Source organism: Colias eurytheme, chromosome 18 (genome assembly GCF_061535395.1).
Source record: "Colias eurytheme isolate Ceu_HAF_F1 chromosome 18, ilColEury1 Martin Lab GWU primary, whole genome shotgun sequence".
In the NCBI taxonomy this organism is placed as follows: Eukaryota; Metazoa; Arthropoda; class Insecta; order Lepidoptera; family Pieridae; genus Colias; species Colias eurytheme.
The window spans coordinates 3,968,856-3,980,328 of NC_142997.1; the positions used below are offsets into that span (position 1 = coordinate 3,968,856).

The following is an 11,473-nucleotide window of genomic DNA, read 5'->3' on the forward strand; positions in this document are numbered from 1 at the left end:
TGTAAACATGATTCAGTAAAACATTCTAGTGATAAGAAGCGTGGGATGTGATAACAGTTATTTTAAATGAAGCATACTTAATAAGCAGCACTCATTTACAAGAGGAGGTTGCATACTCCATTTCAACAGTTTTATTCTCATTTCTAAATATTATATCACGTGATGTTCTACAAAATAATAATTTTCATCGTTACTGTGCAGCAAATTTTAAAAGATGTGTCAGGCATTAGTAAGTACTATAATATTATATGTATATAGTTACACTACAAAATTATAAAAAAAAAAATATTTTAATTCAAGTCAAGATCTGATGAAGCATTATTTTCTGATTATTATTAATTGCAACACATACTAATATTTCTTATAAAGTGGAATTAGTTTTGTTTGAATATTTTTTTTTTTATTGAATGGGTTACAAAAGTACTGGACCGATTTTAATGATTGCTTCACTAACAGAGTGCTACTTTATTAGGAAGTAACATAGGCTATATTTAATTTTGTTTTTATACTGGGACAGTCGGGACGAGCGGAATAATAATTTTATATTAAATTACTCTTAAATTGTATGACTAAAAATACAATTTATTATGATCATTAAAATATTGTCATATGTGGCTCCGCTCCTATTGGTCTTAGCGTGATGATATATAGCCTAAAGCCTTCCTATCTAGGAAGGTTACAAGATGTCTCAAAAGAAAGTTTATATTTTGTGGATGAATAAAAAGAAAGTAAGCGGTGTATTGAAAAAATGTTTATCACTGCATAGTATAAAACAAAGTCGCTTTCTCTGTCCCTATTTCCCTATGTCCCTTTGTATGAATAAACTTTAAAACTACGCGACGGATTTTGATGCGGTTTTTTTTGTTTTTTTTTTTTAATAAGTAGATAGAGTGATTCAAGAGGGTTTTAGTATATAATTTATTAGGTTTTAGACAAAGCGGGTGAAGCCGCGGGCGGTAAGCTAGTTTATTATTAAAGTGAATAATATGGGAATTTATTTCTTAAAAATAATATCGTCTAAATGCAGTCCATTGCGTTTACGGCACTCATTTAATCGAACAGTAAAATTACAGTATTTATGACAGCTCGGCAGGTAGAAACAGTGATGGCTGCCATTTCGGGCAGATATTTTCTTTTAAAATGCACTAGAGAAGTTGGTTTGTTGGCATACACTTTAGATTTAAGATACCCCCCCACAAGAAGAAGTCCATGGGAGTTAAATTTATTCACAAATTATAAAAAGGTATATTAATACCTACTTATAATTTGTAGCAGATTTTTAGCTATTCCGAATTTGCCTAGATGATAATGATGATAATCATGTTGCAGGGGACTGCAGTGACTGTAAAGACATCACCAAGTGTCCACCCGCCTTTTTTCTGACTAAATACAAAAGAGATGCTGAATCCCGGAAGATTATTACGAACGCTTTCTGCGGCTACAATCAAGCTGAAGAACAGTATCAGGTGAAAACAATACCTACTTACATTATTATTATGATATACCTGCCTCATCATTGGGAGTCCAAAAATATTAGTTATTTCACACTTAAATATATTATGGTTAATCACTAAGAAATATAGTCGTATGAACTGAGGAATAAAGTAGTCCTCTACTGGCGAGAATTTTTTTAATATTATTATCACCAAATATCCCTGAAACCAAGAAGCCAGAGATATCTATGGCCAGGTCGGCCAGTGACCGACGAGATATCTCTGTATTTTTGCAATATGAGAATGATAGCATTTCATTTTCATGCATATCCTGTTAATTTAGTTTTTATGGACGGTGGTGACCACTTAACATCAGGTGGCCCACCTGCCCCTTTGCTTGCTCTGACATAAAAAAAGTGTTTGAAAGTGAACATGTAACTGATTTAACTATAATGTTTAGGTAAAGCAGGCATTTCATGATGAACTATGTTTATCAATAGATCATTTCTTTACAGGTCTGCTGTTCCGATTTTGGCACAATGGAAATAATTGTCAAGTCTGGTATAGAACCTCAGGACACACAAAATAAAACCATTGATAAAAAGTCGTTGTTACCAGAATCATGCGGTGATATAAACGGCGACCGAATTGTTGGAGGCAGCGTCGCAGGCCTCTATGAATTCCCTTGGATGGCCCTTCTTGCTTATTTTGATAAAATAACGAATTGTTAGATTTTATTATATATTAGTGCTCTTTTTTATTATCCTTTTGTGGCATTTGTTCTGAAATTGTTTGGTCAGTAGTTTACACGGTCTATTAATTATAGACGGCTACGTATTTTATTTTAAACGTTTGTTAATTTAGCTAATATTCACAAAGTAAGTAGATGCATATGCCCTGTACCTCAATACATTTTATATATTAACGCTTATATTGATTCAGATAAGGGGTTTGAATGCGGTGGCAGTGTAATAAACCCCAGGTATATTCTGACTGCCGCTCACTGTATAAACAACAGACTGTATGGTGTGCGTCTCGGAGAATATGATATAAGTACCCGTGAAGACTGTTATCAGAATATGTGCGAGACTCATATACAGGTAAGAATTAGAAAAAAAAACTGAAAGGTCTACTTAACATCCAATCAAATGCAATGTCTCAGGCATTGCGGTAGCACCTGCCATAAGGTGGGTGACGCGTCCGCACTGTGGCCTCCTTGCATTAAAAAAGAGCTAGTTAACTTGCATGAAGTGATTTTTTTTCAGTTGTTTACGTTATACCTTCTCTATTGAGTTTTATTGAATAGACACTAAAATTCAACTAATCTAATCCTGTAGTATCGTAACAAATTGAAATTAGATCTTTTTCATACTCTCCTTTTAGGGAGTTTTCTAAAGACAGCATTTATATGCGGATTTTTTTTTTAGGATGTTGGCATTGAAAAAACAATTGTACACGAGAAATGGAACAGAGCACTTAAAATTAATGATATTGCTTTGATACGTGTAGACGAAGACATCGACCTATCGTCTTGTAAGTATTTTCCCCCAATTTTGATCGATGGATTCTGGTACAATTTATCAGCTAAGTTTATCAGTTAGAATCTCGGTGTTCATTTCTGAACATCGCTTATCCAGAAATCAGAATTAACTTTTAAACCAATCACATAAGCCGTAAAATCTTTTGAACTTCTATTAGGTCAGCTGCGAAAAATAAAAGCCCTGGTCTGCTGCAGTCTGCAATCGCAGATTCTATGCATATCTCGAGTACATTGCAAATTTTCACTAAAGCGTATTTTTCAAGTTTTTTAAGAAAAAGAAATAATAATTTAATAAACACACATACTCTCACTATAAACATAATTAAAAAAGTAAAACCTTAAGTATTTTAGTTGATTACGGAGCTACGGAGTTTCTTGCCGGTACTTCGCCGTAGAAACTGCTTCCCGAATCGGTGCTAAATGGTAAAACTATGTTATGACGATTCAAAAGTGCTTCTAGAAGAAGTCTAATTGAATAAATAAATGTTTGTGTTTGAGTTTGATTATATTTTCTCTCACTCAGCTAATGTTCAATCCATCTGTCTACCAATATATCCATATCTACAAACCAAAAATTTGATTGGTGAGCGAGCTACCGTGAGTGGATGGGGAACATTTGAAGCACGAGAATCTTCTGCTGTCTTATTGAAAGTTACCGTACCTATCGTATCCTGCGAGGAAGGATTTAGGTATGTTTGTTTACCTTTACACATTAAAGTATTTGTAAAAATGATATTTAATGCACATTGTATTATTAACAGTAAACGCATCTGCGCTGGTGAAAGGTACAGAGATAGCTGCAAGGGAGACTCAGGGGGACCACTAGTTTTAGAAGAAAGCTATGGCGATTCAATTAGTATGGTTCAATTCGGTATAGTATCCTATGGATCCCAAATATGCGGCGGATCCAATGTAGCAATATACACCGATGTTAGACAATACGTTGACTGGATTCTCGAAAAAATAGAACCGTGATTAATTAGGGAACGTTAACGTGACGCAAACTGAATAAAAATTATTGATTTTCATACAGATATCAAATTGTAGTATATCTCATTAAAGGTACACTTAAAGATATTTATATCGACACAGATAATAAGAAAGATATGTACCTACCTACTAAAAGTTTCACAAAATGATTCTGTTGAAAAATACCTCGTAGTTACGTATTATTAAAATATTTTTAATTATTTGTTTGTTTTATTTTCGTCCTAATCCAGATGGTGATTCTACCAACATCTATAATTAATAAATTAAACAAATTTCAAAACCCTTATCAAAACTTAAACAAATTAAACAAATTTCAAAACCCTTTTCAAAACCTTTTATATTATAAGTGCTACCCAGTACCCAATCCTAAGTTTAGGATTTCCATTATCCTCCTGACTGCATTATCAAATCAGCTCATTAGTACCAGATATGTACTATAGGTACGTAGACGGTGTACAAAAATTTAACTCCACTTTAACTCTATCTGACATGAACTCTATATTTTTATTTAATTCATTCAGAATATTAGGTGACATATCTGTATATTATTGTGATACTTTATTTGACAGATAAGATTTAAAAGGATTGAAAAATCAGCCCAGTTGATTTCCTAATCTATCGAGTTAAATAGATACAGTAAAATGGTAATAAAACAACATTTTTTAGGTTATAATGTATTATATTTAATTATTAATATAACTAATTTTTACAGTATATCATTTAAATGGAAGACTTTGACCACTTGTTCTAACAATAAAATGTTATAACTTACATAACACATACAATACAAATAAAATTTACTTATTGTTGAATATAAATAGTATAGTCTGTTAAATAAAAGTTAAATAAGTGTTTAAGATCACTTACAAAACATAATCTAGTACAAAATTAAGTAAAATTTAGGAATTGCTTTTTGTATCTAGTAAAGTTCACAGTTTGAGAAAGCTATAATCCGTTTCTGCTCTTGGTGACGACAAATTCTCTAAATATTGCTTTTAATTTATTGGATGAGCTTATCATATACCTACATACATAAAATCTAAATTAATTTTGAGAGCAAATTTTAAATAAACCTAATTCACGTATTTGTAACGTCAGAATTATGAACTTAGATACGCTCATTACTTATATAAAACAGTTCATTAGGATGAGAGAGTTGTACATGTAAGTAATTAATACGTTCTTAATTTTAATTATTAATATACTGACTAGATTTCACTTTTCAACACCTTCGTCCTGCTGAACTAAACTATATATTTGGAAACGTTCATCGAATAAGCGAGACATTGTTATCTAAATTTCAGTTTAATTTTCACTTAGAGTAAAAAAAAAATAAAAAAAAAAAATACATTAAAAGTAGAATTACATAGCCATACCAAAATACATTCCAAGATAGTCCTGCCCGCATACCTTAAGAGCGCTATATAGCGTCACTAGATTTCCGCCCGCGGCTTCGCCCGCGTTTTCTAAGGAAAACCCGTAGGATTTCCGTAACCCATAGTTCCCGTTCCCGTGGGATTTCCGGGATAAAACCTATCCTATGTGTTAATCCAAGTTACCCTCTATATGTGTGCTAAATTTCATTGTAATCGGTTCAGTAGTTTATTTTACGTGAAAGAGTAACAAACATCCATACATCCATACATCCATACTTGCAAACTTTCGCCTTTATAATAGTATTAAGATTAAGATTAGACCGCCTCCTTGGTTCACGTAGAACCGAGGGCTCTTGGGTTCGATTCCCGTTAGAGACCAAGAAAAAAATGTCTCGGTCTGGCAGGATACAGAAGGCTGATCTCTACTTGTACCTAAAGAAAAATTTATCAGTGAAACGGATGATCAACTAATTACACTGGAAATATGCTATAAGACCATTGTAATTTGTTACCCTCCTTTTCCATCATAGGTTTAAGGTTCTACAATCTACTCGAGAAGTAAATTACGCGCACCAAGAGACTTCTGCATCAAAGACGTGTCTAGGAGGATGTAATGTGGAATGGGAGTGGTGTGGTTGTGGGGACCCATGGAGCAGTTCACACATGAAGCTTATGTAGGTGATGGCCAGTCGCAACGTCTCTATGCGAGACAACCGCTTTTCATACGCAAACGTTGGTACCTGGTGAACAATAATTAATACAATCGTGTTATTAATATATCTAAGTTTGTGTAACTGTGCATTTACATCAGACAAGCGAATGCTCATTCTAACCACTATATCAAATTATTTTAGTGTAAACAGGCGTAGAGAATTCTTTCGATGTTCTTAGTGCGTTCGAAAAGATTGTGCAATGTTCTAATACTGAACATTACACAGAACACAGAGTTTTTGTTTACACTAAAATATCACGAAAGAATGCTCTTGCTAACGAACATAGAGCTACAGCTAGTGTAGTTCTGTTCGTTTGATCTAAATGCACCGTATTACCCGTAACTATAATTATTATAAAACAGTTATTGAAATTACTAAATAGTTAATAGTAAGTGAATAGCACTCACCTTTCGTCGCAATTTATCAAACGCTTCATTCAAGTTGAACATTCGACGTCGTTCTCGAATGTTCGCGGCGCGCCGCTGAGCGACGGATGCGACTCGCCGCCGCGGCTTCTTGCCGCCGGGAGTAGACCGAGCCCCGCGGCCACATCCCGCTGCCGACCATACTAAATAAATAAATAAATGGTTTATTTCCTTCCACATGTACATGGTTATTGAATTACATAGCTTTCGGTGTGGAAAGCTGGTACCTATGTTAGGTAATATCGCCAGACTTCAACCGCTCCGATGAACAATCACATTTTAAAAATACATAGAACAAAGTTACTACCAATTAGAATAAGGCTTCCAAAACAGGCATTCGCTTTGAACAAGAGAACCTGGAGTGCCAGGAACACCCTTCATCACATCAACAGTTGCTTCATCACAGAATCAAACTTGAAACAAATAAAAATGTTATCCCGACTGCAATTGTCCTAATTTTAACCCGGTCGTTTACGAGCTGGGTTTTTTCGTAAAATATAGATTTAATAGAGTTAGGAACGTAGGTAACGTAGGAACGAACAAGCGTTCGTAGTAAAATTTTTACCAATACCTATGGCACTGGAAGCGAAAAAGATGAAGATGAAGAAGGTAGAAAGGAAAGGATATAAAACACGGGAAATGTTTTTACGATTACAAAGCAGGAAAATAATTAATTATTATGACTTGCCAAATGTTAGATGGAATAACATATGCTATTTTAATTTAATGTAGGTACATAATATAATGTATTGTAATAATTTTAATATTTGCATGCATCTATTGGCAATTAGGTGCAAAAATTAAATTGCAACATTTGAATAGGTAATTTTTTAACCACAATTCATACAAACAAATACTTGCAATCAGAATTTGAATTGAAACCTTATCATTCAAAGAATAGATTGTTTAATAAACTGATATATATACTCAAAACTGCTTCTCAAAGAAGTCTAGTTGAAAAAAATACATGTAAGTAATTAAGATTGAATTTACACCTTTTTTTAAGTGGGGAAATCTTGCATAGATACCCACGGCCCCCGAGGAAGGAGCCGTGGGTTATGTCGGATTCTTACCGACTAAAACCCCACTGTGTTCCGTCTAGCCGCTTTAATGATGGGACCGCGGGTATTGGTTGGAATTCTTCATCTATACCTACCAATCGATACAAATAGATAGTGTATATTGCTTACCCAGATCGGCTGGTGGGAAGGCCAGGATGTCTGGATACGGTACCGACGCTGGTGGAGCGTCCCACAGGGGTCCGTATGGGGACACTTCGCTGCCCTACGAATAAAACACTTTAATTACTTACGAAACAGTATTTAAAAACCATTATGAAGTCTTTAGAGCAGCTTGAATTGACAATGACCATAAACATTCCAATGGGCTTGATCCCCTTTCTTTACGAAGAGTAACTACGATTAATTTAGGCTTCTATATACTTCAAATTAGCGATAGCGAACCTCCTAGAATTATTCTTGAAATTGCATGTCTACAGAAATAATCCACTATCAACCGATGCTTTAAAGACAAACTTAACACAGGCCATGGACTAAATTCTCTCGAATCCCAACACTTCTACTGTGAAATGAACTTATGCACACTTTTCACTTTAGTAACTTATTGTCTGAATAATATAAAAAGTTTTTGATCGTAGTCACTTAGACCAAATTGCTACCACAGTTCGCAAAATCGACCCGTGCTGAAGTTAAGATCCTATAATATAACATCGACTTCTGTAGTGGTCGTATACGTGTCTGAACGTCTTCAAATATTCTTATTAAGGGGGCGCATAAAGCAAAATAACCAATCTTCTATTAGATGATACGTGTAATATGCAAGACCAAATCTAAAAAATTAAATATATATCAAACTAGATGATATGTTCAACGATTCTGTTTAATCAAAAACATAAAATATTAAAATTTACTCGATAAAAAAAAATCACCAAGTTAGCTCTAATTTTCACACTTTTACGTTTTCTACTTGACATGGTAATACTTATTATGATTTTTTTTTTCATAAACAATTATATTAAAACATTTGCAAGATATTTGTCAGAGCATTTTGTGTAATTACTTTTAGTTTTGGTTTTATCTGCGATAAACCACTTTTGGCGCTCTTTTTTTCTCGAGATAAACGTTTGATTTTGTCACAATAAAAGTGGTTTATCGCAGATAAAACCAAAACTAAAAGTAATTACACAAAATGCTCTGACAAATATCTTGCAAATGTTTTAATATAATTGTTTATGAAAAAAAAACATAATAAGTATTACCATGTCAAGTAGAAAACGTAAAAGTGTGAAAATTAGAGCTAACTTGGTGATTTTTTTTTATCGAGTAAATTTTAATATTTTATGTTTTTGATTAAACAGAATCGTTGAACATATCATCTAGTTTGATATATATTTTATTTTTTAGATTTGGTCTTGCATATTACACGTATCATCTAATAGAAGATTGGTTATTTTGCTTTATGCGCCCCCTTAAACCACCGCCTCTAGAAGGCTGATAACAAAGTTCACAATAATTCAGAAACAGATTTTCTCAAAAAATACACTCACTGAAGAACTCCAGACGTGCGGCGTCTCGCTACTGTAGGACATCAGCGGGAAATGAATCTTGAAACCTGTTTTTTACACGTTTGGGCAAAAACGTTATGGCCTGTCACCGCCACAACCAACACCAAGTCTTGGTGCACTCAACAATAGCAACCGCACAACTGAACTAAATCAAAATATCATATCTCGAACCATAACGAATTATTTCTGAACCTTTATTAATTTTACTTGTTACTCAAAACTCATCTTTACGCAGTTGCTTTTAGGTATATTTTACTTTGCGTGCTAAAAACTCACCCTTACCAGAGTTGGCACCAGATTTTACACATCTGATTGGATCAAAATAGGGTGGTTAAAGGGGCAGCTCGCTCATTGGTCACAGCAGGTGCAGTGGGCGTGGCCAGTATTGACTTCTAAAATGTTTTACTAGATTATTGTAGTTCCAGAAATCCACAAACATGCAAAGATTAATAGATATTATAAGATTATTTTTCGTCTGCTTAAATTTATTGGTACAGGTTGGTGAGTACCTAATTTACCAAATGTTCCATTTTCCTTTAGATCCGTCTAAGTAGAGTCAACAACTAGATCTTTAATGGAAATTAAGTTCTAGGTAAAAATATGAAGTCGTGTAATGTAAGTAGGTAGGTATGTAGTTAAAACTGCACTGGTTACGTAGGCCTCTTCCATATAAATATCAATTCCATTGTTTATGAATTGCAAGTTTATTGTTTCATCTATAATAGGTATTAAAAGTAGCAAGCAGCTTGAAGCAATCATTCAAGTTTGTACCTACCCATAAGACCTGACATGATATGATGGTAGCTGCTTTGACAACTTTTTTTTAAATTTAATTGAATAAAACGATAGTTTTAAATGAATTTATTCGCTTTCCAAATTTTTTAAATCAATGTTTTTGTGTTAATTTAAAATAGGTAATGCAATAAATTTATGGATTTTTGTATTTAGCTAATTATATTAAGAATTTAATTTGTATTAAATGACAGGCATGTTTTTTCTTATATTGTTACACGTTGCGTTAGATTGAGTTATATCTTTATTAACTATGTATGCGCCCTTTGAAATTATGGTTAAATATTCAATTGTGCATTTATCCAGTAATACTATGCAAAAAACAAATTGAAAAATTCCATCATTAGGAGACACAGTACCAGAAAGAGTAGCACAGGGTGTGATTTTATAAAATTTCCTAAAAATGTCAAATATCTCGAGAACCGAGGGACTTTTAGAACAATATATGCATTTTTCTGAACCGCCACAACGTCCTCAATCTCCAGTTTAACCAAGTTATCTACTCACTAGCTGTGCCCCGAGGTTTCACCCGCATTGCTCCAGTCCTGTTGATCTTAGCGTGATGACTATAGCCTAGCCTTCCTCGATAAATGGCCAACTAACACCGAAAGATTTTTTTTAATCGGACCAATAGTTCCTGAGATTAGCGTGTTCAAACAAACAAACAAACTTCAGCTTTATAATATTAGTATAGATGACACACACCTGTATATAATTATGTATTCTAAAGTGTACCTACATAATATTACACAACAAACATAAATGGAAGAAAGATTTGAATTTTGAAATAACTCGTTAAATAACTCATAGATGCGGGCTCAATATTTAGGTTCGTAGGTTGGTAAAAATTTGAAACTTTGTTTATGATATTATAATATCAAAAATAAAATACGATCATCATCCTGCACCTGCAAACATAAAATGCATCTAAACGCGTAAATTAATCTCTTATTGATTGCTCAATCGCATTAGTATCCGAGGCGTGACCAGGCAGGGACAGATGGAGATTCGACACGGCTTCCGTTCAAATTGGATATTTGTCACATTTGACGCATTTGACACAAAATTAGCGCAAGTGAAGCAAAGAGTACTATAATAATATGAAGTGAAGTAAATCCGCATTCAATCCGCATGGGGGTGCACTGCTAATTAGAGCAAAAAATATATCGTCATTGTATTGTTTGAAACGTAAGTAGTCTATTAGGAATAAAAAAATAGCTGTTAAATTGGTGATGATGATATCAAATCATCAATCTTAAATTAAAAAAAATCCCTTTATTTTACCTGACTAAAAAATAAGACTGCAATAATATCTACCTACTTACTGAATTATTTTCACAAAAAATTGGTTAATTCATAATCATGCACACAGGCCAATAATTATATTTTATGTCGCTTAAAGTGACCGGGATGGTGAGGCTAAAAGTGATCCGGGAGCAGCATGTTGTAATGTGGCTTATGAGTTATGAGCCAGAATTATCTTTTCCTACTCCAAGTAGGATTAGCAATGACCATCGAATATTCCTTAAAATAACGAGAGGGTCTTAAACTGTGTCAAATTAAAAGATTTAGCAAAACATGTCATCCGTATTACACGCTTCAATTACAGAAAGGGTCGTC

The 11,473-nt window shown here is 33.7% G+C and overlaps 2 protein-coding genes across 2 annotated transcripts; one reads left to right on the forward strand and one right to left on the reverse strand.

Annotated features, from left to right (window-relative positions):
- The first annotated feature begins 76 nt into the window (after positions 1 to 76).
- Positions 77 to 4,132, forward strand: LOC149900543 (melanization protease 1-like). The gene is made up of 7 exons (XM_090112199.1): positions 77 to 229; positions 1,330 to 1,466; positions 1,949 to 2,159; positions 2,376 to 2,533; positions 2,861 to 2,966; positions 3,497 to 3,662; positions 3,735 to 4,132. Exons 1-7 carry the CDS (start codon positions 163 to 165, stop codon positions 3,946 to 3,948), a joined length of 1,059 nt encoding a protein of 352 aa, XP_089968325.1. The 5' UTR covers positions 77 to 162; the 3' UTR covers positions 3,949 to 4,132.
- A 1,481-nt stretch (positions 4,133 to 5,613) lies between these two features.
- LOC149900544 (protein Fer3-like) lies at positions 5,614 to 9,085 on the reverse strand. Its single transcript, XM_090112766.1, has 4 exons — positions 9,038 to 9,085; positions 7,668 to 7,761; positions 6,460 to 6,620; positions 5,614 to 6,079 (listed from the first exon to the last, which is right to left on the reverse strand). Exons 1-4 carry the CDS (start codon positions 9,083 to 9,085, stop codon positions 5,903 to 5,905), a joined length of 480 nt encoding a protein of 159 aa, XP_089968892.1. The 3' UTR covers positions 5,614 to 5,902.
- Between the last annotated feature and the right edge of the window lie 2,388 nt (positions 9,086 to 11,473).

What these genes read in the sequence shown, in the direction of transcription:
- LOC149900543 (XM_090112199.1), top strand. Translation starts at nt 163, where the DNA reads ATGTTCTACAAAATAATAATTTTCATCGTTACTGTGCAGCAAATTTTA. An exon ending in TGTGCGAGACTCATATACAG is followed by an intron (nt 2,534 to 2,860) that starts GTAAGAATTAGA and finishes TTTTTTTTTTAG; the next exon opens with GATGTTGGCATTGAAAAAAC. An exon ending in AGACATCGACCTATCGTCTT is followed by an intron (nt 2,967 to 3,496) that starts GTAAGTATTTTC and finishes TCTCTCACTCAG; the next exon opens with CTAATGTTCAATCCATCTGT.
- LOC149900544 (XM_090112766.1), bottom strand. Translation starts at nt 9,085, where the DNA reads ATGTCCTACAGTAGCGAGACGCCGCACGTCTGGAGTTCTTCAGTGAGT. An exon ending in CTTCCCACCAGCCGATCTGG is followed by an intron (nt 6,621 to 7,667) that starts GTAAGCAATATA and finishes TTATTTATTTAG; the next exon opens with TATGGTCGGCAGCGGGATGT. An exon ending in TTGATAAATTGCGACGAAAG is followed by an intron (nt 6,080 to 6,459) that starts GTGAGTGCTATT and finishes ATTGTTCACCAG; the next exon opens with GTACCAACGTTTGCGTATGA.